Below are 26598 nucleotides of genomic sequence, written 5' to 3'. Positions count from 1 at the left end.
AGACGTTTAAAGCACACAGGTGGAGGTGGTAACACACTGTAGCACAGGAGATCGCTGAAGACATTTAAAGCACACAGGTGGAGGTGGTAACACACTAGCACAGGAGATCGCTGGAGATGTTTAAAGCACACAGGTGGAGATGGTAACACACTGTAGCGCAGGGGATCGCTGAAGACTTTTAAACCACACAGGTGGAGATGGTAACACACTGTAGCAGCCACAAAAGAGCACAGGAACCTGGACCGGGAACTCACTAACATACACTAGGAGACAACCGTTGTTCAAGCAACTTCCTGCAGACTGTGAGCCAAATAAGTACCCATAGGAACCCTTTGATAGGTGCACAGCGTCAGCTGACTACTCACCTATCCCAGACCGGAAGTACTGTCACATGAGCAGACTGTCATGGCGGCACCCATGTCAGGAACTCCGATCCCCGGCACCGGACCACCCGCAGTCTCCTGCATTCGGGGAGAATGCTCAGCTCCTCCCCCACCGCTGCGCCAGACGCCCGGGATGTCAGAGGAAGCCGGCGGGACGGTAAGGAAGTGCCGATCCCCGGCTGATCCTTGACAGCACGTGCAAAGCATGTAAACATGTAATGAAGAAAAATGAAATAATGGATATGTTTGGGATAATTCTTGAAATTAAAGAATACATCAATTGCAGAATTAAAGGTGTCATTTATTGCATTATGTGCATTATGTGGTCAGGATGACCACAAGATCTTTGTGTACTGGAACATATGGGGAATTCGCAATGCAGTGGCAGACCTTCAGAGAATTAAAAACTGTTGCCCGTCATTTCCATTTGCAACATTCTAACACGTATGAAGATCTCAGAGTGTGTGGATTGGAGAAAGTAAAGCCGGGTATCCACTAGGCGATTTTGACAGGTGATTGCACGATAACGACGTCGTTATCGTGCGATCGCCCGCAAATAGCCCGCAAAACAGACATGGGCATGTAAATGACAAAAACGACCAGCAATGCACGTGCCCGCTGGTCGTTTTTGCCATCTATCATCGCCCGTACATGCTGGTCAACCTGATGATCCCGTCGGGTTCAGAATGTACGGGGATGATGGATGTGCCTGGACTGAACGAGTGAACGTTAAGTCTACGGACATCTCTAGACATACAAACGACAGCACGATTCCAATGTCGTAATCGTGCTCTCGTTTGTATGTCTATTAGTGGATATGCACCTTAAATCTTAGAATACTTGGTGGTGACCATACAAACTTGATAATAAAGTGAGAATCTGAATTGACATTCAAATTGTGAGCACTAACATCAGATGGCATGAATGAATTAATTAATTTTGGAGGGTTTTTTTTGCCTACCTAGGTTTGTCATCCTCATAGGAATTGGAATATTGACTTTATAATATTAATAATAATATTATACTATTAATTAATAATTATGTATCTTATAATATTATACATTTTAATCTTCATTTAGATAAATGTTAGAATTTTTAATCCGTATAGTAACTTTTCACACTAAATGAAGTTTCCTACACCTTGATTTACTTACTACCTATAGCACATTAATGTATTAATTATTCACTTCATTCTATTTTTGTGCACACCCTATACTTCTAACAAGCGATAAATAATCTCCTTTCATCAAACCTTTGTTTTTTCACTTCCAGTTCTATTTATACCTTTTGATATTTTTTCACCTTTTCACATGATGAAATAGAATAATTGAGATGCTTCACATAATCTCTTTCACATTTCTACATAATATGGTTATATAATGATATGCCACATAATAACTATCGCCAATTATTCTTTCCTTGAGATAAGTTGCAGTTCATTAATTTGTATATTTTACTTTTAACATACTATTGACCAATATTCTCAAGCAACCCCCCTTTTATTAGAAACATATTTTTACATAAATTATATATAATTCTTAATATAATATAATATAGTGTTTTTAACTTTTTTCTGAGTACATTTCTTCAGTCATTTTATACAGTTTGATACTATATTATATTAAAATTTTGAATAGCAGCATACTTACCTACTCTCCAGAAGTCGCAGGAGGTTCCTCCCACCCACTTCCTAGTGAAGTGGGAAGGATGGGGAGATAATTGCCGGCATATGATAGCAGTCTCCCTTTAATGGATAAAATCTCCTACAAGATACTATCCTGCACCTTTGATCTATTATCTCATCAAATAGTTTAATATCAGTATCCTTTATTGGATACATAATTAATTCATACCTCCCAACATTCTTACATTATAATTCGGTATTCTGTTTGCGCCTCACTGGGAGGGGAGGGCATGGCCTCACTGGAAGTGGGCATGGCCTTGCAGCATGCCCCATTTTCATCACTCTGGGGGCGTGCCAGCACTTCCAAGGCTCCCAGGCTCACAACGCAATGTGAATAGATGCCGTCACCGTGTACATGTGCACAGCATCTATTCACAGGATACTCTGCTGCTACGCAGAGCAGCGGTGAGACTGAGTGCTCCCCACTCAGCCCATGGGTAGGACAGTCCCAGAAAAGCGGGGCACTTGAAAGGGATGCATAATCCTCTACCTATAGTATGATTACCTCTCTAATAATAGTAATAATATTTATATAACACTTTTATAAAGCACTTTTCTCATAACAGGACTCAAAGTGCTTTATATTTGCCTTTACAGCACAAAATACAAAATAAACTTACCAAGGGACATTAGTGAAATGCTTGGGTGAACAGGTAAGTCTGAGTAACTGAACATAAGGTGCAGTTTTATTAAGGCTTGGAGAGAGATAAAAGGGCCTATGTAAAATATTTGCATTATTTTTGCAAAAACAATCCTATTATCGTGGAGTTTCACAATACGTAAAAAAACATATCGGTTGAATGTAACTAAAGATTTACTAGCAACATTGCATTTCAAAAAACAATGTGGGTTGCAAAACTAGTTTTGAAGCGCAATATTATTTATTTATACTTATCACAAATTTGTTGTCCAACACCCTGGAATCTGAAGCATCGCGCATGTGCTGGGAAAGCGGAAGCTTATTTAGTTAATCAAAATATATCATATATTTGGGGTTGGGAACTATTTTATTTTATTGTTATCTAATTTATATTCTTTTTATGGATCTACCATTGTGTAATGTGTTGGCATTTTAATATGTTTGAATACCGGACAATGGTTATTTTTCTATAAATTACTATACTCACAAGTGAATGTGCTTATTTCCGATTTTATGTCATATATCTGTTATGCTTCAATAAAGAAAAATTTTGTTGAAAAAAATATATATATCATGTATTGTGGATCCATTTACTTACAAGTGTCAAATAATTAATTATAATTACACTGGGGAACAGTCACTCTGTTGCCAGGGATTTAAGAATCGATTCTGATAAATTTCGTGCTCCTGATCATGAATATGCCATGCTTATTTTTCAATTGGCTCTAGTTTTTGAGATATGCATATGTCTTTAATATTTATGAAAAATTAAATTAAACAATGTTAAAAATAGTTAAAAAGATCACACATTCCCAACAAAAGCCGAGGACGTACTGTACAAAACAAGCCAAAACGGCGGGAAATTGGTTGTGGTGGGACAGAGAGAGGGCCAACCAAAGGAATAGGAGGCGTGCTAACTGCGTCACTCGGTCCTCTCTACGTTGCTCCTCTCTGTATGCTGGGAGGAGGCGTGGCTGTGGTTTGAGAATGTCCCAGCAGGCTCAGCAGGGCACTCCCACGCCTCCTCCCAGCGTTAGTGAGGAGATTTGAATGTATTATGTGTCTCAAACATGAGTACCAGCTACGTTATCACAAATAAAACAAATTCTTGTTATTGTTGAAAGAGCGTAGTTGTTAAAAAAGCAAAACTAAGTCGATCCTGTTAAGTAAAGCAGGCCTTCGCATTTCAGGGAGATTGTGAAAGCAACACCTATGGGTGCGCGTTAAAGTGGACGTGTACTGCTACATCTGAGGGGCGTGTCATAAAATTGATTTACATCCAAATGTAAATGAGCCCCAAAGCAGTTAGTAAGATCTAACACACCAATACTTTTCAGAAAATGCATGTAGTCATAGAGATCATTGTGCCTTGTACCCAATGCAGGGAAATGATATGATCCCATTTGAATGTATATATCTGTTATATATATATATATATATATATATATATATATATATATATATATATATATATATATATATATAACTGCTTCATAATGAGGGTAAGGTGCAATCAGAGAGTTGCTACACTCTTCAGGGAGATTGCTACTATTCCTGTTTAAAGGGTTAGATAATTGTTATTGTTAACATTTTACATTTTAATAGTAATTGCATTAAGCAAGGACTGCATGTTTATCACAACCGCAGTTATAAGGTTACTAGCTGATTTCAATGTCTATCACAGAATTACCTCTGCCCAATTAGGTTACTTAACTGCTTTACTATAGGCAGGATTCACTGCCCATAATTCTGTTTACTATGTGTTTGGCTTCCTCGCTTAATCTTAAAGAAATATTGTATGTATATCACAACAACAGTTGTGATGCGATTGGCTATTTTCAGTGTCTATCAAAGTAGCATATTTTGCCGATTGGGTTACTTCAAATGCTGTACTATTGGCAGGACTTACTGTCCATCCTCCTATTCTCAATGCGATTGGCTCTCTCTATGCATACGGAAGCAGACTGGGATCATAATCAGCCATGTTGTGTTGCGATTTAGCTGAATGCGAAAGTACAGTATGCCAGACACACCTCTGGGTCATGTAACTTGCTGGCTTCTCATACAAGCAGACTGCAGAGCACCTATAGCAGCTCTGTTCTCTCTGCTTTCATTCCACAAGATAACGCTCTCAAGGTAAGTGGTGGTTATACCCTGCTCTACCCAGCATAACAGGGTGTGCCACCATGCTCCTTGTTTAGCTTGATACCTTTACTTCCTTTCATACCAGTACCTGGTCACCTTTCCTCTTCATAGACATAACAGGGAACAGCAAAAGCAGTGTGACCATTCAGGTACTGGAGATTGTCTCTTTTCCCCTGCCCCCGTATATTTTGCAAAGTTTAAATCAATTTCTGGTTTTTGTATTCATCCTCAGGCTGCTGGCAACCTTCAAAAGGTTCGCAATCAGTTTAGGTTAGTGATGGCCATTGAATTTTGTACCATCGATGGTTGATGGGTTTAAACATCGTTAGAAAACCAGTCTGTTTAGCCATCGATGAATGACTGCTGCTCATGTGGAAGGAGATACATGTGTGACTGTGACAATTGTTTCTACACAGAACGATTTAAAGGGCCCCATACATGGTGCGATATGCACCTTGCAATGCGACGGCTGACATATCAGACGGTCCCCACACACGGAGCGATCCGGTGGACGACCGCCCGATATGCCGGCACCCTCCACCCGCATAGCGCTGCATTGGATCGTTCGTCGATCCTCCAGACCATTTGAACATGCAGAGGAGCAACGGACGACCCCATGGGAGCACGCAGTGGGCGATATCATGCTCACACACGGGGCGAAATCGTTCTAAACCGTCGGATCGGCCGCTATATCACTCTGTGTGTGGGGGACTGTACAATCACAATAGTTTGCTTTTCCAGAACACGGAGCTAAGCTAATTGCAAAATAATGGTGATCCAATAGGAGGTACACCAGCAGGCCACATAGTCTATAACATAAAAGCACAAACCGCTCACCTGCCGTAACTTCCCCTTTCCTGTTCACCCATGATGCCATTATCAACTCCCGTGTTAAGGTGCATACACACGGTCAGATTTTTCCTTCAGATCTAAACGATAACGATTTAAAAAATCGTTCAGTTCATCGCTAAAGGAAAATCTGACATATCTGTCAGATGAACGATTTGAACGATGCGTGTTCCCGATGGTCAGATAACAATATCTGACATCTGATGTGTTTGCAGTCAGACTTGGACGATTCCATGCATTTTAATGCAGTCAAAAATCGTTCAGTTGTTCACATCTATGGTAAAATCGCTCAAATCATTCAATCGTTCATCTGACAAATCTGACCGTGTGTATTCTCCATTAGCCTACCCTCCAACATGACCTGTTCAACCCGGTACAAATTGCTCTGTTCTTGGACTTCCAACTTAATTTTATGATTGCAGACATCTGTGTTGAACTAGGTAATTGATGAGACAGATGCTTCAGCACAGGTGACTGCAATAATAAATTAGGTGGGAAGTCCTGGAGCAGAGCAGTCTGTACAGGGTGGAAAGGGTCATGTTGGAGCGTCTGTGTTATGGGGTGCGTACACACTGAGCGGTCTGTCAGCGATACAATATCGCTGACAGAACGTTATGCACCTTCCCTAGTATGCTGGATGATCAATATGAATCATCCAGCACGCCAACTACTTACCGACGGCTATGGTAACTTTCCTATCGTAACTTCCCTATAGTAACTTGCTCGCTACCGTCCATACGTGGCCGCGCATCGCTGGTCGAAGGTAATTTGGTAGGGACCATTTAAAAGATCGATTGGAAAGGTAACTAGGTAACTATATCGTTATCGTTCAAATCTTCCTTTTCAATCGATACGTGTGTATGCACCATTAGTTTCACCAACTAAATGTGTCAAGCTCAGGGGGTCATTCAGACCCGCTCGCAAGCGGGTCGATGTTCCCCCACTGCGCATGCGCACGACGGAGGGAGCTCCGTCGTGCGCATACGCGAGACCCGGCGAGCGACGGGCTCTCCATCGCTCCGGGTCTCGCACCAAAGGGGCGTGCTGTCGATGTTGATTGACAGCACGCCCCCTTTGGTGGGCGTGCCTGCCAGACGGAGGCGTTCCCATGGTAATGCCTACCTTCTGAAGCCGGCCCCACTGACATCACTAGTGATGTCAGTGGGAGTGATTTTGGCACTGATAGAGCCAAAATCACTCCAGGGCTTGCGGCAGCGAGACCCTACCGCAGGGTCTCCGTCGCAAGCCCGATGGTCGCGATGGTCAAGACCGTCGCGACCATCATCATGGACGCTCGTATATGCTGTGGGTGGTCACCCACAGCTATGCGAGCGGCCAGGAGGCCGCTCCATTTTCATGGAGGAGGGCCCTGATTCAGAGCGAGCGCTCTGGTCAGAGCGTTCGGCTCTGAATCAGGCCCTCAGTTCGCCCCCGGAATTATTTTACATGACTTTTTCTGTGAAGAACCTGTCCCTCTGTTGTGGTGTCTCCTAACTTCTATGTCTAATCTTTGGTGCAATTTTATTTTTTACGGTATTAATTTTACTAATGTCTTTCAATTCAGTGAGTGAGCAGAAGTCGGAAGTGCGAGTGATAGAGTACACCTAGTACATCCTGCTTTCTATGGTTGTGGGAGGCGGAAGTGCTGTCACCATGGTTTTATACAGAATGAAATCAGGCCCATGAAGTAGGTTTCTATATACAGCATTTCCCGACTGCCCTGGTACAGAGGTGATGTATACACTGTGACTGTTTGCTTGCTCATGGTAGTATCAACAAAAGCTGCCCATGTCTCTGGCCGCTGGGGACCTGTTCTCGCTGCTCTTGGTGTCCTTACTCTGGGGAGTCACTAACCCCTTTCTGAGAAGAGGAGCAGAGGGTGTTGAAAGTGTGAAAGAAGAGAGGAAAGTGTGGAGACTGCTATGTGAGGCCAGGTTCCTCCTCTCCAATTATAGGGTAAGAGAGGCAACTGCTTACAGTACAACCAACTTTCAACTACTAATTAGTATTTTAAAAAATATAACTGAAATTGCAATGTAAATCATGTAATGATGTGTTGCTAACAGTATGCACAGAGTCATTTATGTAAAACACTCGTTACTAAAAAATCTGTATCACTGCTTATTATGGCATTACAGATTTTAGTAAAGCTGCTATTTATCAATCAGGGGCTCCTTTTGGAGCTCTTGTGAAAATTATGCACTTCTGCAAGGGTTTTCTGTACTTCAGTAGCCTAGCACTGCAGGCGAAGGGTCACTGTGAAATACGCGGCCAGTGGCTTTACCTAGCGGGGATCAGACATCATTCTGGCTTTGCAGATCCTCTATTGCCAGATATAGGTAATGCCGTTTGCAGGCTATGGGGATGGGGTAACCTACAGAAATACAGGGGCTAAATGAGAAATCTGTGATTTCTCTGCAGTGTATCTACATTTAGATAGAAGGAAATGGTGATGACACCTTTGTCCAGCAAAAAAAAAAAAAAAAGTGAAAGGGGTTACTACTGCTTCTTAAATAGCTCCCAGAGGGGCTGATTCAGAGCCGGACGCTCTGACAGAGCGCTCGCTCTGAATCAGGGAGGTTTTTTGCCACCCACAGCTAATGCGAGTGGCCAGGATGATGATCGCGATGGTCAAGACCATCGCGACCATCGGGCTTGCGACGAGACCCTTGTGTTAGGGTCTCGTGGCCACAAGCCCCAGAGAGCTCTCGGCTAAAACAGAGCCGAAAGGTCTCCCACTGCTATCACTTGTGATGTCAGTGGGGCCGCCCCCAAACTGTAGGCGTTCTCATGGGAACGCCTCCGTCTGGGCAGCCACCCCCCCCCCCCCGGCCCACCCACCAAAGGGGGCATGCTGTCACTCAACATCGACAGCACGCCCCTTTGGTGCGAGACCCGGAGCGACAGATTGCCCGTCGCTCGCCAGGTCTCGCGCATGCGCACGACGGAGCTGGCTCCGTCATGCGCATGCGCTCTGGGCCACCATCGACCCGGTTGCGAGCACTCAGCGCTTGCGACCGGGTCTGAATCAGTCCCAGAGTCCTTAAGTCTTTGTAGAAGGAAGCAAATAAAATCTCACCCCTTTGCAATCAGGCTGTAGCCTTCTATAGTCACCTGTTTTCTAAGGCAGGGTACACACCTAAACGACCGGCAATCGTGCCGAAGTTCAGGGCGATTTGCCTTCACCCTGAACATCGCATGATTGCCGGTACACACTTGAAAGATTTAATGGAAGACGGGACAATCACTGTTCCGTCCTTCATTAACTTGTACAGGCTCACATGCGATATCATATGATTGACTGTGCAGCACAGCCAATCGCACGATATCGCATGCGACCGCGTGTACGCGCAATTTGGGCATACACACTACACTATATGCCCAATTTGTCATTCCGATTTGGCCAAATTGGGCCAATATCATACAGGTGTGTATGCACCCTAAGTCTGGGTACACACCTGAACGATATTGGCCTGATTTGGCCAAATTGGGCATATCGTGCAGTTTGTATGCACGATTTGCATGCTCCCGCGGTCGCATGCGATATCGTGTGATTGGCCGTGCAGTACGGCCAATCACACAATATCGCACGTGAAGCTATACATATTAATGGGGGCTGGAACAGTGATCGTTCGTCATTAAATCTTTTTAGTGGGTTCCGGACTATAGACAGACAGTAATTAGATAGACAATGTCTAGATAGACACCTGATGTTTAGACACTCAATAGTTAGACAGAGACAAAAGGTCGACAGGGACAAAAGTCAGACACACTAAAGTTCGAAATGTAAAAAGGTCGACAGGTACAAAAGGTCGACATGGTCAAAAGTTCGTCAAGAAAATGGTCGACACAAAAATGGTCAACACTTTTTTTGTTAGGGTTAGGCACTTACTGGAGGGTTAGGGTTAGGCACCAAGGGGAGGGTTAGGCTGAAGATTAGGGCTAAAAAAAAAAATTACCATTTTCATGCCGAACTTTTGACCCTGCCGATCTTTTGTACATGTTGACCTTTTTACATGTCAAACTTTAGTGTCTGACTTTTGTCCCTGTCGACTTTTTGTCCCTGTCTAACTACTGACTGTCTAGCATCTGGTGTCTATCTAGACCTTTTTTCTGCCGAGGGCCATTTTGATGCATATAACATTATTTGCGAGCCCGGTGCAGGCCATGCCCCCTCCGTGTGATGTCACACGGGGTTGGAGCCGCAATCGCCGGTGATTACAGCAATGCCCAGAGCATCCTGAGGACTCCCCAGAGCATAGATTCTGGCTGCAGGGTGACATTTTAGGCACCCTGCTAGCCATATGAGAATAAAGCTCTGTGGGCCAGACCAGATGATTTCGGGGGCCTTATACGGCCCCCGAGCTCAGCAATCCCTGATCTAGACATTGTCTATCCGTTATACCACATGCGCTTAAGGTGCTCAAACACAGTGCGATGCACTGTGTAGGGCGACTGCCGATCCTTCGGGATTGTGCTGTCACCGCCGGCAATCGTGCGATCCCCGCAGACCACACGATATGCCGGCTTCCCCTTTCTTCATCTGAATGGGATCGTACATCGCATCCCAGATCTGATGGTTTTGCAGGAAGACCTGGGGATGTGATGTACGACCCTGCGGGACCACGCAGCACGATATCAGGTACGATATCGGCCCTATCGTGCTGTGTATGGGGGCCTTTAGTGCTGGAAGTCTCAGTCTGTCTATAACCATAACACTTTGAGTGCGATGGTTGACTTGCAGTTTGCTTTTGTTTGCAAAACAATCTCAAACTGACAAAATCAATATTTGTAGTAATGTGTTGTGCAGTATAAAATGTGAATTATTTTTAGATTTACCAACAAAGTAGAAACTTATACTAGACAGCTATGTAGCAAGAACATATGTTTGATTTTTTTTTTCTTTATCATTAATTATACATTATACTGCCTCAAATCCTGCTGTCTCAGTTTTATTGGTGTTTATGATGCATAACCTCTAATGTAGTCATGTGAAAAAGAAGTACACCTCTTTCATATATGCGTGTTTACATATCTGGGTCTAATTCAAAATCTAGTGGGTTTTTTTACCCTTTTTTTTTTTTTTTTGCACCCCAATTTTTTTATTTTTTGGGGTGTCCCTATTTTTTTTTTTTTACTTTTCTTGACACAGTTCTTTTTTAAATGTCAATCTCAGGGGTGCAGGCTATTTTTTTTAAGCCTGCACCCCTAAACCCCAATTCTGCACTTTTTTTCGACACCTATTCAATGGTGAAAAGTTATCACCGTTTTTTATCAAATACTTTTCAAAACTGTGATAAGTCTTTGAAATTGAATACGGTGTAAAACTAAAACAAGTGATATTAACGCAAAAACGTTAAAAAGTGCGATATTAACGCAAAAAAACATGTTATCGCACCCATATTGAATACCCCTAATAGCTCCTGATACTTAGGTAGAATTTCTTACTAAAAGTGGGCAGTTGGAAGTCATATGTCTGTTGCCATTTTGCAGACATGAAGACTTCTTAGGAACTTATGTAACCATGGAAACATACTATGGTCTGAAGTGACTGTTTCCATGGTTAAATATTTGCTAAGACATGTCAAACATACAAATCGCACAGAAAATATTTTTGCACACACTGCCTTAATCATTAAATAGAACATTTAAGATAACTATTGTGCTTGTGAAATTGTTTATGAATCCATTTTACTAGTAATGGTCGTTTTCGCACTAAATATAAACACTCCATTACTATTAAGTTTCAAGATAAGTTATGGCTTTTAATGCACTCGTATATAAGTAGCTGACAGTGCCTGACCTTGTGTTTCCCTTCTTTCAGTACATTATCCCGTTTTTGCTGAACCAAAGTGGCTCAGTGGTTTTCTACCTTACATTGGCATCAACAGGTAACTTTTAGATCTGTCTGAACCCTTTTATCCAGAATACTATCACGGTCTCATCTTCCTCTTCTTCTTTTTTTTTTTTTTTTTTTTCTTCTTAATCGGTAGAGCTATCTTTGGCAGTCCCAATCTGTAATTCTCTTGCACTGGTCTTCACAGTGGTTAGTGGGAGGATCTTAGGAGAGGACATTGGAGGAAGGGGTAAGTCACTATTTTGCGTGCTAAGTTTGTACACAAGGACAGCAGTGATTATATATTTGTTAAAGCTTTAACTAATGCTGGGTACACACTGGCTGATATATTGGCCGATCAATTGATCTGCCAATATATCATGCCCCTATAGGCCAGTGTGTACAGACGATATGTCTGTGAATGACGGCGTTCACAGACATATCGCCAGGGGCGCCGAGAGGGGGGGGGGGAGCGGGTACAGTTTACCCGGGCCCGGGTTTCCAGAGCGGCCTGGCGGGGGCCCGGGTCCGGCACCGCCCCCCTTTACTTCCTCCCTCCTCCCTCCCTCTGCGGCAGCCCAGCACACAGCGTGTGCTGGGTTGCAGTGGGAGATTGCTTGCGGCTGCTAAGCAGCCGCAAGCAATCTCCTATGCCTGAAGGGGGGAGTGATCACACTGATCGCGCCCATCTCTGGCTTTGCGCTGGGCTGAGGGGCTCACAGCGCCCCATACCGGGGCCCGGCGTGGCTCTCTACACCCCTGCATATCGCATTGACTGTGCTGCACAGCCAATGAACAGATATGTCTGCAGACATATCTGTCCATCGGCTAGTGTGTACGTGCAATCAGCCGGTCGCCCGTACACAGGGGCGCCGAAAGGGGGCTGGGAGCCACGAGTGGGTACTACTTACCCGGGTCCGGCACAGCTCCCCATCCACAGCAGCCCAGCACTCGCTGCTGAGTGCTGGGCTGCACTGAGAGACTGTCCCAGGCTGCTAAAGCAGCAGCCGGAGCAGTCTCCAATGGTACTTCTCGGTTTGGTTCTCAAAGTAACCAGCATGCAGGAGACGCTTGCTTGGGACCTCTAGTACTCCAATAAAAGACAATATAATTTTTTTTTTGCACAATCAACCTGACACCCACAGGCTATCAGCCCAGGCCTGAGGTACCCTGGAGAGGGGGAACCCCTTTATTGGGGGAGTCCCCGCCTCCCCATGGATCTCCAGCCTCGGCTGACTAGAGGTCAGGTGTCAATGCTTTGGCTGGGAGATCTGGTGAAAGGGTCCCCGGGCTGTGGCATTAGCCCCCCTGTTAGAAAGAGTCCGCTGCTGGTTATGGAAAATAGAGGACCCCTACTCATTTTGTCCCCTGTATTTCCATAACCAGGACCGGCTCAGGAAAGCACAGTTCTGGTTGTGCTCTTAAGGTGGACCGCACGTAATTTTTTTTAACTAAACATTTTATTATTATTTTTTTTAAACACTGAAGCATGCACGGATCTTGTGGTTCTGTGCATGTTTCTGTGTAACTCTCACCTGCTCAGGCTATAAACACTCGCACTCTATTACATTACCCAAGTTGTATCCTCACAATGACAAAACATCTAGATGCATGTTGTGCCATTGCGGGTGCGTGAGAAACATGTTCTCGCACCCTGTTACATAGGGTGAGTTATAAAAACTGTGCGAGTATAGCTCTATACTCTCTCATTTTCAAAATTCTGGACCTATTATAGGGCAAAATGTAAGTCAGAGTAATGCTTCAATCTTGTTACCCTAACCATACCTTGTGATCTGTGACCAAATGCGTGGTTAGATTTGCAAATAAAACTTCATTGACAAATGTGTTTTTGTTGTTTGCTATGTATGTATGCATGTTGTTCATCTGATCCTTTCTCACTGACTGTCTGCAGGAGCTGTCCTTGGGCTTCTTCTCACCACACTGGGAATCACTATCTGTGTGGTTAGCTCTGTCAGTGACTGAGGTAAATGACCACACTGGACAAACCAGACTCCCAAAATATACCTGGCAAAAAGTGTTCAATGGGGAAAAAAATATATATATCTCCAAAGAATATGAAGTACAGCAGATTGTGAATCAGAAACACAGGCTGAAAATATATCATCTGGAAATGTTTTCCACTCTGTGTAGTTTTCAGCTGGATGGACTGAAGTGTCCTCCTAGGATCAAGTACATGTGACTGTAGATGATAGTAATGGTTTGTACATAGAACTGTGTATAGGTAAAGAATCTAAGATATAAAAGATCACAAAATAAGGTGGTTATAATCCAAGTCAGTCTCTTACTTTACTGTGAGCATAATAAATTATGTAGTATGAGTCTGATGTGAAACCATTGTTGTATTACCCTTCTTTTGATACATCTGCTTAGGTAACAATAAACAAATATGGGTCTTCTATTTAGGTTGTGGTTTAGTTCTAATTAACCATATACATCTTTGTTTCTCATAAAGGAGGTGGTATAAGTGATGGCATGTTGGACTGTTATGTGACATTTTTACTGTTTCCATGCAGAGCATTTTCCAGAGCATGTGACAGCCACACCTGCAATCCATAAATTATCCCTATAGCTTAGAAGGGTGGTGCTTCTATTTCTAGTATGACTTCCCAGGCCAGTGGGAAGCTATTGCTTATGTCTACCCTGAGCATTCTCCATGACCTCCCCCCCCCAAGCTAGAAGACCGGGAGTGTTTCATGAGTCTGCAAAGTGCACTTATATTTATTTCTCTACATTAACATTCTTACATGTTTCCCCGAGTAGTAATGTTTTCTGCGCTGGGAATATATTACCAACAGAATTTTTGTTCTGTTTAGGTTCATACAGGTTCTTCTGAGAGATACTGGTGTTCCTGATTACATTACATATAGGTGAAAATCCAATCACACCTTTAGGGCCATGTCTTCGTAGTAGCTGATCCTGGTCAAAAAGCTGAGAATACACCCCATGCCTGTGTATTGGTATACGTTCAGTATGTCGACATTGTCTGACTATGAAAATGGATGGGAGGTCATCATCCACAATGCAGACAAGACACAGGGGCATATTCTATTGGGGGTGAGAATATGAAAAATCCTGCACCTGCAAGGTTTTGCCTGCAGGTGCAGGATTTTTGCTATTCAATTAGGTGCATGGTTTTTTCTTGTTTGAGCGCCAGTTTTTTTTTTTTTTTTGAGCACCTCCCAGAGCAAGTCTGATTTTTCCTAAAATCTTAATCTTAGGAAGAATCAGCGGGACTTGCTTTGAGACCCTGGCAGCAAAGTGTGAATTTTTTTAATTTTTTTTTACGCTGTATCCAACTTAAAAAAAAAAAAAGTGGTCGCTGGGTTTTCAGCTCTGAAAACCCTGCGACCACTTTTTTTTTTTTTTGTAATTGGATACCGCGGGTATCGGGAGCGTGCATACCTGTGGTAATCCAAAATTGGGTGCAAGGTTTTTAACTTCGTGCGACCCAGGTCCCGTTCACAAGCATAGAAAGATGATGGCAGTGACATCAACAACCTATCAATAGGACGGGTTGGGCCGCCAGTCTGAATGGGGTCTAAGGTGGGACGCACCAGGGATGCACGCATAATCAAAATCCTGGATGCGACCTGGCATATCGATGTGAAAGGGGTATAGGTAACAGAGCCAGGCTGGATTGGGTTCCTTCCCTCCTTATAGTAGCTCTGACAATTGAGCTCTTGGCATCAAAGATTAAGTATAATCACAATATTAGTTGAGTGAAAATTAAACAATTGCAATTATAAAATTGCCCCTTTAACCACCAACATGCTCTAGACCTTTACTAGACATTGTAGCTCTCTCCTAACTCCTTGAAAGACTTATCTAGCTTAGGGTCGCTGTATGGCTATAACATCAATAACCATAAAGACCCTTCTACTGCACTTATAAGATAAATAAAGAAATCTCTCAAAGCTCAGCTTAGATATTCAAAGGAAACCTAGACAGTTCACTATCTCAGTGTCTCTATAACTAAATCCTATGAATAGCTCTTTCCAGTTAACATCCTCTGCTTAACAAAATTATTTGGGACATAGGACCTCATTCAGAGTCGGTCGTAAACGGCCGCTTTCGTACACCTAACGACCGCAAAACTGAAAAAGGAAGCAATTGCACGGCCGGCCGGATGCAACCAAAGTGACGCCCATACATGAACAAAGCACCTCCTCTAGCTAGCAGCTAGCGATCGAGTCAATCGTTATCAGTCGTCAGTCGCTGTATGTTAATTTTCTTCTGATGTTTGCAGCCGCTTGTGTTGTGTGCAAATTACATCAAAAATTAACAAAAAAACGCATAGAATAAGCCACCCCCCTGAAATATATTTATTGTTATTATTCTCTAATGCAAACGCAACTGAATCAATTACAAGCCAATTAGCAGTGTTATTAGCAACAACAAACGATTATTAGCTGCTTGCATTGTGTGGCACAAAATAGAAACATCAAACATAACATCAGTCACATTCGATAGTTTCGATTTGTACTCTGGTGCTTTAGAGCGCACATACCCAACCTCAAGCTGTACGATCAGCTAGGCCTCTAACCTGCTCGCAGAGTGACGTTTTACTACTTCCGGCCTTCTATGCCGGTCGTAGCAGGAAATTTATGTACGCCACTTAAACACCCTGAAAACGTTGAGCAATGCCTGCGTTTTTAGACCACCACCCCTGTTAACACCCACAAACGGCCTTTCATGTCATTCAGCTCTCGGAAGCCACTTCCTGCTCGTAAGCCGTACGATCGACAGCATTTTGGATCGCAAGGTCTCGTACGCACATGTGCACAACTAACCGTATGCATGCGTGGTTTGGAAACATCGGATGCGTACGACCGAGCGGCCGCTTACGTCCAACTCTGAATGAGGTCCATAGTATTCTGGGAGAAACATTATACATCTTCCCCTTGCCAACCATGCCGAGAGACAAAGTAGACAATTAGTAACCTCTAAAATGTGTGTAATTCACTTGGATGAATATAAAACATGGATTGAAGAGGGCTTTGCATCCAACTGCAGGATTTCAGAAGATTGTTCCACCAAGTAAGATTTTGCTTGAATGAGCCAGAGGAAATTTGACTGTGTACAGTTTAGTGATGTGTTTGGTAATTATATAAACACCTAAATATTTAATTTTAGTGGGTTGCCAATTAAAGTTAAAATTTATATCCAACAGGGTCTTATTTCATCACTCTATCCTGCCCTACTCCCCATTTCTGATTATGAAAGGGATTTGTTTCCATTCCAATGGGAATATGAAATGAAAGTACAGCTAGATCAAGAGGATGGGCTGACTGGTAATACATCCCTACTTGGCTTCTTGGCATCTACCCTGTTGGAGGAATTGCAATTAACAGGGGTCTTTAATGCGGTTTTGGTGGATCTGTCCAAAACACTCCAAATTATTTTACCATATTGCTGCTTTCTATGAAAAGCCATAACCGCCCACCCATGTTTCAATCAGCAACCGGGTTTGGTATATGTACCACATGTGGTACACATCGAGCATCCTGAGAAACTTCTCTGCTTCCTTTCATAAAGTGTGGGCCCTTTCTACCTCATGGCATAATCAATTAACCAACCAATACTAATGCCAACTAATCTTTAGTAGTTTTGCAGCCCAGATTGATCCACTTCACCTGCGACTCCTAGATCTGCAACTGTTAGTTTCCTATTTGGCTTTATTATGTCCTGTTTACTCTTATTGCTTTGTTGTAACTTGGTGCATGTGAATCCTTTGGTGCTTTCAATAACTAAACTTAAAAAATAAATGATTGCCAACAATTTTTTGCTAAAAGGAGCGAAATGTAGATCAAAGATCTATGTCTTATTCACACCCATTTTATATAGAGATCTCCAAATTTAGTGTAGTAATAGGGCATGTGATGGATAGGAAATGTCATCTACATATAGCGGTATGTTGTAGTCATTACCTTCAATGCAGATACCTGATATATTGGTTAAGCAGCAATATGAACAAAAATATACCATTTAGTAACTTTGAATAAGTGTGCTGAACAACCATTGACTGGGATTGTAGCTGAGGGGTTATGATATGCCATTCATACATAAAGTTACTTTTAAAGCTCTTACAGGCCTTATTTTGACACAAAGTTCCAGCTTACTTTGTCAGATATATTCACAGCATCCAGGGCAATAATCAAAGAGGGTGTTTGAGCAATGTTAAAATAATTATATTGATTGTTCGGCCTGCGACCATTGAAAGTCCCAGCCTGGAACAAGGAAGGAATAACTCAATTTTTGTCACTAAGATCTTTGCATTTTATTTTAGTACAATGTTAAGTAATTAGTGTCAGGACTCAGCAGCTGGCTCCCCGTCACTTGCCTGTAAGATGGGTAACTCTCCTCCAGCAGGGATCCCGGCGTTCCTGCAGCTCTCTGGCAGCTGCACATTGTTCAGAGTTTAGGCATGCTATGTCCCCAGAACTTTTCCATCCAGTTATGTGTACTGAGTGCAGCCATCTTGGGACAGGTCAGCTGACACCTCAACCACCAGTGACTGAAGAGGATTCAGTCAAGTACATCAGGTTACAGATTGCAGTGCAGCAAGTGGTATAAAAAGCCTTTCTGGTGCACTCACAAGTAGACATATCCCTGCTTCCAGGTCTTAAGATTCTATCCTTGGGTTCTGTTCTAACATATTTGATTCCGTTGCTGCCTCTTGTACCAGTGAGCAGATCATCTCCCACTCTGCTCCTGTGGCTCTCGCTCCTCCACCTGTGCTGCCTGCACATCCAGTGGATCTTTATCAGTACACAGTGGCACCAGTTTTATTGGTTCCAACCCGGTCACCATCAATACCGATTTCAGTCTGGTCACCAGATTTTTGCTGGTTCCAGTCTGGCAATCCTGAGCATAGCTGGTTCCAGCCCCAGTGTTCCAGTCCAGTACTCTACTCCATACTCCAGCCTTCTAGCCTATCCAACCATTCCAGTATCAAACACCTCATGCGTAAGAGCTACATACGCCCACCGAGTTTCCTGCACGCAAGCACCACTGAACCAGCCCTAGTGTTATTTTCAGGAACATAAAAATCCAAAAGCCTGACCATTAGATTGAATGAAATCTGCAGAGATGGGGTCTTTATTGTTTTACATAAACCTGGAAATCTTTGCTTGGGTTCAGATAGGATTATACTTGCCCTATGCAGTAGAATTAAAAATAGGTAGTAGGGCAAAAAGTCACTTAATTCATGCGGAAACTTCTGTATGAATTAAGTATCACAACTATATAGGAAGGGTTTAACTTAGAAAATAATGCAATTATTTTCTCTGTTAATGCCCGACTCCTACAACATTGCATTGTAGAGAGCAAGTCATTGCTCTCTACAGTGCTTAGCATTTTCTGCTATGCAGCAAGCAGCGACCTTAAAAACTTACCTTATATAATGCCAGCTAAGAATGTGTTACGGATTCCTAGGTGGTTCCGTGTAGAACCCAGGCTAGCGAGATCTTCCGCCACTAATAGCCTCCCGCTGTTCCCTTAGAACCGGAACATATTCACCGGTACTTAAGTGGCCGCCTGGACTTGATACTCGAAGTAGTAGAGGTTTACACTGCTTACCTTCGGAAACCAGAGAATAGCAGAAGATACGGGAAACTGGTAGATAAGTCCGTAGTTCGGCTAAGAAGCCGATGGTGTGGCTGAAGCCGGTAGTACAGTTTGAAGAGTTGATGCAGTGGCTTGAAGGCCAGTGATGTGGCTTTGGGAGCCGGTAGTGTGGCTGGAGAGCCGGTGGTGTGATGCGGCTTTAAAAGCCAGTAGCGTAGCTGGAAAGCCGGTGGTGAGATGCGGCTTAGAGCCGGTAGTGCGGCATGTGAGCCGGTGGTGAGATGCGGCTTAGAGAGCTGGTAGTGCGGCTTGTGAGCCGTTGGTGAGATGTGGCTTTGAGAGCCGGTAGTGTGGCTTATGAGCCGGTGGTGAGATGCGGCTTTAAGAGCCGTTGATGCGGCAACAAAGCCGTTGGTAGCTTGCGAGCTGATGGTGCGGCTGAGAAGCCGATGGAGTGGCAATGAAACTGGTAGCAGCTTGGGAGTTGATGGTGCGGCTGGGAAGCCGGTAGCAGCTTGGGAGCTGATGTTGCGACTTCGGAGCTGATGGTGCGGCTGGGAAGCCAATGGAGCGGCAACGAAGCCGATAGCAGCTTGGGAGCTGATGGTGCGGCTGGGAAGCCGGTAGCAGCTTGAAAGCCGATGGAGTGGCAACAAAGCCGGTAGCAGCTTGAGAGCAGATGGTGCGGATGGGAAGCCGATGTCGCTGGATACAATACCAAAGAAGAAAAACTACAGGAAAGCTGACCATGCAACAGAGCCGAGAGATCCACAGGGAACGCTATATTCGGCGAGGCGGCAAAGGGTCAGCATGCACAAAAAGGGGAAGGAATCAATCATGCCATATTGTGGATAACACGTGACATCCTGCGGCATCCAGATTGCCTAGAAACCGACAGAACTAGAACAGCTCCACCAGAAGGAGGTAAATCACTGGAAGGAAACAAGTCGTGACCGCGACTTGTAACAGAATGGCATTATATGAGGAAAATCTTTATTACAGCCAAAAATGCAGGGACACATGGCTTTCGTCCAATCAGTCCTTGCAGGCCGTTGAAACTTCTCATATTCTCCTCCCCTCATTCTGCAATTACACTGCCAGTGTTCCCGGCAGTGTAATTACAACACTAAAACTGTGTGTGTATGTAAATATATGTATATGTACACACTATATATAGATCTTCCCAGTGCTTGTCTGCCTGCTGATTGGTGGTTTATCACTCTCCAGAGCTTAGTACATCTACCCCATAGGTTGAAACGCAATCATTAACTGAAACAGAAACAGCTGTGTAGGAGGCATAAAACTGGGTGAGGTTCAGCCAAACTCTGAGGTTGTGAAGACCGTTTCATGTCACAGGTCATACACCATGGCAAGACTGAGCACAGCAACAAGACACAAGGTAGTTCTACTGCATCAGCAAGGTATCTCCCAGGCAAAGATCTCAAAGCATACTGGGGTTTCAAGCTGTGCTGTTCAACCTCTTTGAAGAAGCACAAAGAAACGGGCAACATTGATGACTGTAGACACAGTGGTCGGCCAAGGATACTTAGTGTATCAGATGAAAGACACATCATGCTTATTTCTCTTAAAAATCGGAAGATGTCCAGCAGTGCCATCAGCCATCAGACCTGTCAGAAACCAGTGGGACCCAGGTGCACCCATCTACTGTTTGGAGAAGTCTGGCCAGAAGAGATCTTCATGGAAGAATTGCAGCCACAAAGCCATACCTTCGATGTCAAAACAATGCCAAGAAACTCAACTATGCACGAAAACATAGGAACTGGGGTGCAGAAAAATGGCAGCAGGTGAACTGGACTGATGAGTCAAATTTTAAATATTTGGCTGTAACAGAAGGCAGTTTGTTCGCTGAAGGGCTTGAGTGCGGTGCAATAATGGGTGGCTGCAGGCAAGAGTGAAGAATGGTGGAAGTTCCTTGCAAGTTTGGGGCTGCATTTCAGCAAATGGAGTTGGGGATTTGGTGTCCTTAATGCTGAGAAATACAGGCAGGTACTTATCCATCATGTAATACCATCAGGGAGGTGTCTGATAGGCTTCAAATTTATTCTGCAGCAGGACAACGACCCCAAACATACAGCCAATGTCATTAGGAACTATCTTCAGTGTAATGAAGAACAAGGATTCCTGCAAGTGATTATATGGCCCCCATAGAGCCCTGATCTCAACATCGAGTCTCTCTGGGATTACATGAAGAGACAGAAGAATTTGCACAAGCCTACATCCACAGAAGATATGTGGTTAGTTCTCCAAGATGTTTGGATCAACCTCCCTGTCGAGTTCCTAAAACTGTGTGTGCAAGTGTACCTAGAAGAATTGATGCTGTCTTAAAGGCAAAGGGTGGCCACAACAAATATTGATTTGATTTAGATTTCTGTTCATTCACTTTGCATTTTGTTAATTGATAAACTATTGACACTTCTATTTTTTAAAGCATTCTTTGCAAAAGTTTTAGGCAGGTGTTGAAAAAATGTTGCACAGTACTGTATATTTAAAATATGCTGTGCAGAGATGGGGCATGTTCAGAGAAGGACAATTTCTTTTCAGACAACCGAAAAGACTGCCTGTGTGGACTTCGCAGGGACAGTGTGTTAACGCTAATTTCCTACATTGCAGGGAAAAGTATGGAAAAATTGGTAATTTCGACAATATTAGCCGAAAATATTTGAGTCAATTTTGCGATTGCTAAATAGACCATTATACACACAGTACGTCACGTGCCGTGCTCTGGCTTGGTGGGTATATAAGGTGTGCAATAGGGCGTCTTCACACATATTACTTATTGCTGTCATGGGTAAAAGAGGCACTTTTATCAAGAGTTGCAAAAAGGGATGAATATTGGCTTTCAGGCCAAGGGTGGTAGTATTTCTGAAACAGCGCAGTTTGTGAACTGTTCGCGTGCTGCTGTGAAGGTGTATCGTGACTGGACAAATGACACCATTGCGAATAACTGTCGTGGCAACTGCGGAGCACCACGTGCCATTGCTGTGAGAGGTGAAAGTTGGCTACAAAGGTGCATGAGGGCCGAGTTACACGTTACAGTGGAGCAGCTCACCGTCAAAACGAACCTGGGGGCCAGCAGACGTGTTTCTAAAACAACGGTTCAGCAAACCCTGCTGCATATGAGGATCCGAAGTAAACGGATGGAAATTGTACCTATGCTAACGAAGATGCATCAGCGGAAAATGCTTCAATTTTCACGCCTGTATTGGAATTGGACCTCCGCTGATTGGCGAAGTGTTGCCTTCTCCGATGTATCACGTTTTCTGCTTCATCGAACGGATGGACATTGGCGTGTCAGGCGAGAAACATCAGAGAACAAACACCCTGCAACCATTGCTGGAAGAACACAAGCAGGTGGTGGTAGCGTTATGGTCTGGGGAATGTTTTCATGGCATTCTCTGGGCACAATCATCCATGTGGAAGGCACCCTCAACTGATTTGGTTATGAATCCATCCTTGCAGAGCACATACCCCCATACATGCTGATTATCTTCCCTGAGGCGGATGGGATCTTCCAGAAGGACAATGCGACATGTCACATGGCTAGAAATGTCCGACAGTGGTTGGACGAGCACGACCAAGACTTCAAAGTACTTCCCTGGCCCCCTAATTCCCTGGACTTGAAAACAATGTAACATCTGTGGGACAACCTCGATCATTGTGTTCACTCTATGGATATGCCACCACGCTCCCTCCAGCAACTGTGGGATACACTGCAGTCAGTATGGCTCAAGATACCTGTGCCAACCTACCAGCATCTTATTCAGTCATTCCCAGCTTGTCTAGCTGCTGTATGTGCTGCACACGGCTGTTACTTTGGCTATTAGCTGGTGGTCATAATAATGTGACTTGGCTGTGTAGTTTGATCTGCGTCTGTCCCAGATGGTTTTACAACACACTACAAAACAAATAATGTCCTATTCGATCTACTATCTCTCTTTAACACTCAGCTACTTAGGGCAAGAATAATACTGGCTCAACTTGTGCATACATTATTGCTATCTATAAACCTAGTGAAGACCGCAATATTTGCGCAAGTTTTCATTTAATCTCATTAGTTAGCATTGAGCTGAAGTTACTTACAAAGAACTTGTAGACTAGAATGAGTGGTGTTATTCCTTTCCTTATCCAACCGGACCTGGCTGGCAGAGCATGATTTTAGAAATTCCATTACATTAAAGGCTATACTGGTTGAGTCACCCATATCCAAAATGCTTGGGACCAAGGGTATTTTGGATTTTGGAATGTTATGTATATTGGAATATTTGCATACCATAATGAGATATCTTGGGAATGGAACCCAAATCTAAACACAGAATGCTTTTATGTCTCATATGTACCTTCTACACACAGCCTGAAGGTTATTTTATACAATATTTTGAATAAGTTTGTGCCTTAAACAAAGTTTGTGTACATTGAACCGTCAAAAAGCAAAGATATCACTCTCAATCATGCTAAAAATATTCCGTATTTCGAAATATTCCATATTTTGGAATATCTGGATATGGGAGACTCAACCTGTATTTACGAAGCAGCTTCTCGGCAGGTTGGAGCTGAAACTTTAAGGTGGCACTAACATTTAGTGTAAACCACGTGGCTTCGTAAATATAGCCCTAATCATCTCTTTAGTAGAAATTTACAAGTTAAAAAATCCCAATTGATTGGAGGATATATTAGCTAGTCATCAAGAGTGTAAATATCTTGTGGTGGGTCTTGGGAACTTCTTAAGGGTAAATCAATATATATGAGCAGTAAAATGATCGAAATTCATTCATTATTTTATTTGGGGAGGGGTGGGGAGTTGTAATCATGTGGCCATGCTTAGTTTTAATAACACTAACTGTATAGTGTCTGCCTTATTTCCGTATTCAATAACCTCTGGAGGAGTCACTTTTTAATGTTTTTGTTCTCGGAAATCAAAGTAATGAGCTATGTCCTAAGTATAACTTACGTCCCAGTTTGGTGCTGAGATAAAGATGGTGTTTAGTTTAGGGTTGTAGTAGCTGAGTTGAACATACGCCTGTTTTTGAAACGTAATTTGTGTGTTTTCAAACTGAGCGTATTCAAGTATGTACAATGCAGAGCCGGGCACATTTCAGTTGCTTTTAGACTTTTGACAGAAGAGGTATGATTGGGTTGTAACTGGACGTTCTGATGTAGTTCAGTGAAGGCATGTTGTTATTTAGAGTTGAACATAAATACACCTGCTTGGAGGATTATCTTTCACACCTAGTAGGGTGCATGGTCATTAATAGTAATGACTAGCAGCAAACATAGGGGCATCACAAGATGCATTCAAAACAAACAGGCAAATATAGATGAGTTTTTCCATGCAGGCAGTTTTAGAGCAACATGCGTCCGATTTACTTCTCTCTCTCACTCTGCATCAGGCTCTCTTGGCAATTCATTGGTGGGATGTACATCCCTGCATCACCTCTGTGCTCAGCTGCACATATATCCACCTTATCCTGTACCGGCAATATCGCTTGATTTTACTCTATGGGAAAGTAGTGATGTTACTGGCCGCAATATGCTGTTCCGGAATGACACATCACGATTAATTTAATAATTCCCCCATAGTGTCTAGTAACCCCTATCCAAGATGAGTTCTTTTGTGGAAGCATTTGGTGGGGGTTGCTTGAAGAGGGAATGCAAATAAAAGAATATTTAGGCGGTATCAACAAATTCTGCTATGTGCTTTATCCAGACATTATTTACTTTGGACAAGTTTTTTGGGTCCTCTACTTTTCTTTCACCTATTCCACAGGTTCTCAAACTCGATCCTTAGGACCCCAAACAGTGCATGTTTTCCATGTCTCCTTGCAGAATCACAATTGAGATATTCGTTCCACCTGTGGATCTTTTAAAATGTATGAGTGAGTAATGAATACACCTGTGCACCTGCTAGGTGACCTGCAAAATGTGACCTGTGTGGGGTCCCGAGGACCGAGTTTGAGAACCACTGACCTATTCCATTTTGGTTCCTAGTGTGGTCGGTTCTTGATCCGCATCTTATTGACCCACAAGGCATGAAGCCTATATGCGAGCTAATTGAAATCATAGCCTAAGCAGTCCCACCTGCAATTACATAACCGCAAAGAGCAGCCCATTGAAATGTCAGTAATAATTCTGTCCAGGAATACAAAAAAAACAAACAAACATACTAATGTCCACAATTTCAGGGAAATATAGTGATTCAGAAAATCAACTAAAAAAATTACTTAATTTGAACAAGGTAATATCCTTCAGGGCCCGGCTCTTAACAGGGCGCGTGGCTGAAAATGGGGGCATGGCCTAATTACCATAGGCCACACCCCCTTAGTGGTGTTATTTGGAGGCGTGCCTCCAAATAACGTCAGGCTGGGGGAGCTTCACTAGCTGGGCTTCCCCCAGGCCTCTCCCATCACTGAATGGATGCTGCGCGCAGCATCCATTCAGACATCGGGGTCCCCAACCTCCCGATTTGACCACCTGTGGGCAACTTCGGCCCGCGGGTGGAACAGCGGGACAGTACTGTGCCGCTGAAATCGGGATGTTAGGGAGGGGTGCGTCCTCTATGGGTGGCGCCCATGTGTGACCGCACTGGTCGAACACCCCTAGATCTGGCCCTGATATCCTTAACCAGTGCTGTTTTTCTAGAAAAATAGGTTCAGGAATTCCTGAAGTGGTAGGAGATGTGTTTAATGTGGGTGTTGCTACAGGAGGGTGGGCACCAATTGCACATACAATATTTGTTGTTTTAAACAATTGTTAACATTTGGGCTGCAGGGCTGGGTGATATGAGGGGGGGGGGGGGGGCAGAGGCATTATTATATAATTTGTGCATAGTGAATGTCTCCCTGATATCTATCATCCCAGCAATACTAAGTACTCTTCTTATTGCATCTTGATTTAGGCTCCGAGTACATGTTCATGTAACTATTTCACTCAGCTTGAGTCGACATCAAAATAAATCACAGGTTTGTTGTGTGAGGAATGTTCCCCCCATGAGCCCTTGGGGTGACCGGTACATGACCACACACACACAATGGATACACTTGCTGCAGCTACATGATGCTCATGCCGCCAGTGCACGCACACATTAGGCCGCCGAAGGGATGTCCACCATCGATAGTTAACCATGGTTAACTATATGTGGTCTTGACATCGATAGCAGAGATCCAATGGGTCTCTGCCATTGATGGCAGATTGACCCGATAGCCCACCCGACTGTACGGAGCTCAGCCCCGCCCCCGATTCTGATTCTGATTGGACAGCGGGCCACCATGTCCTCCCAGAAGCTGCAGTCATCGAGGGGTGCAAACCACAGATGGTTTTCAGTTTTCGATGGAAATCCCATATGATGCAATCGATTGTGCCTATCGATGGTCAGCCCACCGATGGCCATCTTCTACACTTTATAACTGGAGCTGGGGGCGTGCGCTCTACTCCATTTGTTTCATTGCTAGAGTGGAAA

General features: G+C 43.6%; 1 protein-coding gene across 3 annotated transcripts; it reads left to right on the top strand.

The window, feature by feature from the left end:
- The first annotated feature begins 4699 nt into the window (after window positions 1–4699).
- On the top strand, window positions 4700–14390 carry TMEM234 (transmembrane protein 234). 3 transcript variants are annotated; one of them, XM_088451264.1, is made up of 6 exons: window positions 4700–4843; window positions 7266–7657; window positions 11526–11592; window positions 11695–11787; window positions 13450–13521; window positions 14372–14390. In XM_088451264.1, exons 2-5 carry the CDS (start codon window positions 7490–7492, stop codon window positions 13518–13520), a joined length of 399 nt encoding a protein of 132 aa, XP_088307390.1. In that variant the 5' UTR covers window positions 4700–4843; window positions 7266–7489; the 3' UTR covers window position 13521; window positions 14372–14390. The 3 variants fall into 3 exon arrangements, with proteins under 3 accessions (XP_088307390.1, XP_088307389.1, XP_088307388.1); XM_088451263.1 differs by lacking the exon at window positions 14372–14390 and having other exon boundaries at window positions 7266–7388; window positions 7472–7657; window positions 13450–13943; XM_088451262.1 differs by lacking the exon at window positions 14372–14390 and having other exon boundaries at window positions 13450–13943.
- Window positions 14391–26598: the final 12208 nt, after the last annotated feature.

This window comes from Taudactylus pleione, unplaced genomic scaffold (genome assembly GCF_031769625.1).
Source record: "Taudactylus pleione unplaced genomic scaffold, aTauple2 ptg000541l, whole genome shotgun sequence".
NCBI classification, from domain to species: domain Eukaryota; kingdom Metazoa; phylum Chordata; class Amphibia; order Anura; family Myobatrachidae; genus Taudactylus; species Taudactylus pleione.
This window is presented reverse-complemented; position numbering and strand designations above follow the sequence as displayed.